General features: G+C 40.0%; 1 gene segment (V, D, J or C); it reads right to left on the bottom strand.

Annotated features, from left to right (window-relative positions):
* Window positions 1-4164, bottom strand: LOC114844442 (Ig kappa-b4 chain C region-like). The segment is given in 2 exon segments: window positions 1-495; window positions 4161-4164. Coding segments are annotated over 2 exon segments (351 nt in total).
* Between the last annotated feature and the right edge of the window lie 244 nt (window positions 4165-4408).

Below are 4408 nucleotides of genomic sequence, written 5' to 3'. Positions count from 1 at the left end.
ACTTTATTATGTTAGAACCACAGCAGAGTCTTTGTGAGCAGGAAAAGATCAACTTTTAACCGTTTATTTTTGAAAAGACAAAGGTTGGTGCTGAACAAGGATTGAGAGCAAAAGCAGAACCAGAACCAGAGGACAAATGAAACACAGTTCAGAACTGGGAGCACTGGTCTGTGCTCAGAGTCTCTCTGACTGGAGACTGGGAGCCCTGGGAGGCCTCACAGGTCACAGAGTTCACCTTGGTCCACTGGTCTGCAGGGATCCTCATGGTGCTGCTCCAGCTGTAGAGTCCGTCCTTCTCCAGAACCCCAGGGCTCCTGCTCTGGTCAGAGCTGCTGATGCTGCCGCTGCCGTCCAGCTTCCAGGACAGAGTCCAGTCTGAGGGGAAGCCCTTGTTGGCCAGACACGTGAGCGTGACCTTCTCCTGCTGCAGCTCCTCCCTGGAGGGAGGCAGCACCGTCAGGGTGGGACGAGCATCACCTACAGTAGGAGACAGCAGTCAGCTTAGAGGACACAGAGCACTCAGCTGTCAATCAAACAGCAGAGACCTGGACACCTTCACTGTGAGAGTTGCTTTAGTCCTTTAAGGAGTTTCTGTCACATGTTTGTTCTGCTCCATCACTCACTGACTCACACATTGTTTCACTTCCCTTTAAGAAACGGCTCATGTAAATCAGCTCAAAGACAAACATCACACAGTTGACCTAAAATATGTCAAACTACACACGAGGAAAAGTGAAAACTCAACTTCTACTACAGATTAGTTGTTATTTGTTATTAGTTAAGATAAAGAAAATGAAAAAATATCATCAAAAGTTGAGTCATCATAATTATCACAGTCAAAAATTCAATCACATTATAATAAAATGTTCAGTTGTTTTTAACTTCAACACAATAACTTAACACAAACTCATTAACACTTCAGATCATTTTGAAACATCCACATTTATTCTCATTCTGCTCATGTTTGCTGCTTTAAACTGAATTTGAATCCATAGTAACAACAGTTACAGTAAGAAGAAACAAAGTCAACGTGAGAAATACTGTATCTCTCTTTTCTACAATTTGCTTCAATTTAACAATTTAAACACGCCAGGACAATAAACGTTTTGCTCTGAGTTGTTTTTTTTTACAAATTAACGATAAACAGAAAAGGTATTCGTAGTAGTAGTAGTAGGTAGTATTTTATGTAGTCATAAACTTACTTCCAACTTCCAGTCTGGTTCCTCCACCGAACGTCCACCACAGTCAAACAAACTGGTTGAGTGGTCGTACAAAAACCTCAGACTGTAGAGACACAGCTCTGACTCTGACAAACTGAACTAAACCTACAAAATCTACAAGATTTACTTTTACTTTTCCATTTAAAAGTATATATCCTGTATCATAACCACTGACAGGATAGTTTAAAGTTATAATTTATTTTAGGATTAGAATTTTGCTAAACCATCATTTTGCTTTCAGGTTGCACAATTAAAACTTTACCTCATCGTTGTTAAATTAAACAAATATTTACTGAAATAAAATCTTTATTTTATATATTTGACTTACTTCCAAAATCCAGTCTGGTTCCTCCACCAAACGTGTACCACAGTGAAACAAACTGGTTGAGTGGTCGTACAAAAACCTCAAACAGACACAGCTCTGACTCTGACAAACTACAGAGTTAGTCGACTTGAAAAATCAGAATCTGTTATAAACATTTACTACAACAAACATAACAAATGTATGAATATACAGTATATGCTCATATTGCATTCATGCAATGCATTCAGTCAAGCATCTTGGGTTCCCAGTCGTTTTTCAGGCAGTGGATCGGGCACTGACTTTACTCTGACCATCAGTGGAGTCCAGACTGAAGGTGCAGGTGTTTATTACTGTCAAGGTGCCAACACTATAAACAGTCAGTGGGTGTTCACGCAGTGAAAAACAGTCGTACAAAAACCTGTCTTAGTTCAAGTGAACTGTGTGTGTGTGTGTGTGTGCGCACACACACACACACACACACACACACAGTGACATAATACATTCACTTAAACTTTCCACTGGCTCTGACCTGAACTTGATCATGTCTCTAAAACACATTTTTTTCTTTCAGTCTGTTTCATTTTTCAGGAGAAAGTTCAATGTCTTCATAACAATGGGGGTGAAAGATTAAATGGCACTATGTGATGACCTTTGACCTCAGACTTGAACTTGGTCCACTGTGTCCACAACATTCAGCTGCTGTGAGGCTTCCACTCTAATCCCAATTTGGTGAGGACTGTTACTATCAGAAGTAAAACCAGTTCAAGTGTGTACAGAAACATTCAGTGGTGCCTTTAGAAACATGGAAAAGTTTTTAAACGCCTCATTCATGACGCTCAATGAAATGATGCACTTTCTTATTCTTTTTAGTGAAACTGAGGATTGATGAAACTGGTGTTTAGTGTATCATTTTCCTCAGAGGTCGGTTACTATGGCAACGGTCAGGTATCACTGCTGAACCATAACAACAGACAGGTTTCAGTACTAAATATATAAAGTGAAACTCATCAGGGGGACAGCTTGTTCCTCTGGGTTTTTTCCATCGTGAGAGGGTCATAAGGCCACATCAAGGCCACGTATTGATGTTTTTTCATATCCGGATGATTATTTGAAGGAGCGTTATCATTTCTTTAAAGAATCGTTAATTTGTTTAACAAACCTTCTGAAACCTTTCATTTCAAAATTAACAAACGCGGGTCTGCGCTTACCACAGAAAGCATTCTGTGTGTAGCTCTTCTTTCTTTTGCATCAGAACATTTTTTGTATAATTTGGATGGTGCAGAGCATGTGGGAAAGGCAAAGGTGTGTAGAGCCGTTCGTACCTTGTTTGTGGCACTGAAACAGTTCTTGCACACTTTTGTACAGTTCTCTGACCACAAACATCTGCGTGTCATTAAAGAAGGTTCCACAGAGTGGCAGGTTTGTCCTTTCTGTAGTGGATTCAAATTAATAGTTTGATATTAATGCAGAAACATTAATATACCTCGAAGTTGGGGCACCAGGTTTGTTTTAAAGCTGAAACCTCGCTTTTATTAATCTAGTCAACGCCAGATATCAATTCAATGAGTTACCACTCATGAACAACAATAACCACTTTCTTGTGATAAAACCAAATCAGTCTCTAATGTCGTGAATTCTTGTCGTGGTTCAGTGACCTCTGCTTAAACCTGAAGAACAATGCACACAAAACCAGATTCCTTTTAACGTTTTATTAATCTAACACTACTGGATATATGAATAACATAATATGGAAATACTCAAATAAACAGAACAGAAAATGAGAGAACGATCAGAATGAAATGATGAACAGTGAATGAATCAATGAGTGAAAACACAAAGAATGGTCAAGACCTGAGTGTGTGATGGCTTTGATCAAGCGAAAAGAGTATTTGTTTCTAACTTATACAAATCTAAGCACAACTAATGGATTTGGAAGGTTCAATTTTAGCGCTTTGAGAAACACCAGAATTCTCAGAGGATTAGAGATGTTCGTCTTGCCTTAGTTTGGAGCTGTAGGCCGCTGTGCAGCGTCTCCCGTTACCGGTGGGTTGAGCAGGCGTGCCCTCTCTGGTCCAGGTGCCACGGCCTGGCACCTGGTGGTGGACATAGCATATATGTATGGTGCACAGATTAAAAGAAATGAAGAAGGTGAGTATCTTTATTTCAACTTTATACATTCACACAAAGGATGGCATGGTGATAAGTTGTTCCTTTGTTGTTCTTGAGGAATTTCCTGGCAAATCTGTAGATCAGGCATTAAGCATCACACAGAAACCAATCTAATATCAAATGAAAGGATTTTGCACACTGAATACAATAGCATCAGTTTCATGCCAGTTGAATGTTTTGGTGCATCTGAACCAGAACTTGTGTCCAAATGAAGAGTTTTCCTTTTTATTACTTCACATTCCAGGTTTACGATCCAGATCTCCTGGGTGGGTGGGAGAGTCCATGAAGTGAGTCTTGGTAGAGAAATTATGAGACAAGTCTTGGTCTGGCTACTGATAAGTAATGATGGGTAGATGAGGCGTCATGAAGCGTTTCGATGCGCCGATGCATCTGTGTTGCCAGACCCATCACTACTGATAAGGTGGTGGAGGACCCTGGTGAGATTTAGGTTGTGCACCTAAAAGTACCCATGGTCTTTTGATATGTACTTAGCCATATGTGTGTTGTTTATGTTAAACTCACAGTTCTGTTGTAAGAGGAAACAGTGTCCTGTGGAATAGACAAGATATCCGTGTATTCTTATCTTCTGGTGAATCGCAGCTTTGTCTCTGTGGAAGGGAGTGAAGCTTACACGTTGTGTTAAGTTACCTAGATCCAGATGTGGATTGCTACATTTCTGATAATCCATGACACATATATTTAAGGTGCATGTATA

The sequence above is a fragment of the Betta splendens genome, chromosome 17 (genome assembly GCF_900634795.4).
Source record: "Betta splendens chromosome 17, fBetSpl5.4, whole genome shotgun sequence".
Lineage (NCBI taxonomy): Eukaryota > Metazoa > Chordata > Actinopteri > Anabantiformes > Osphronemidae > Betta > Betta splendens.
Note: the sequence above shows the minus strand (reverse complement) of the source record. Positions and strands in the feature narration are given on the sequence as shown.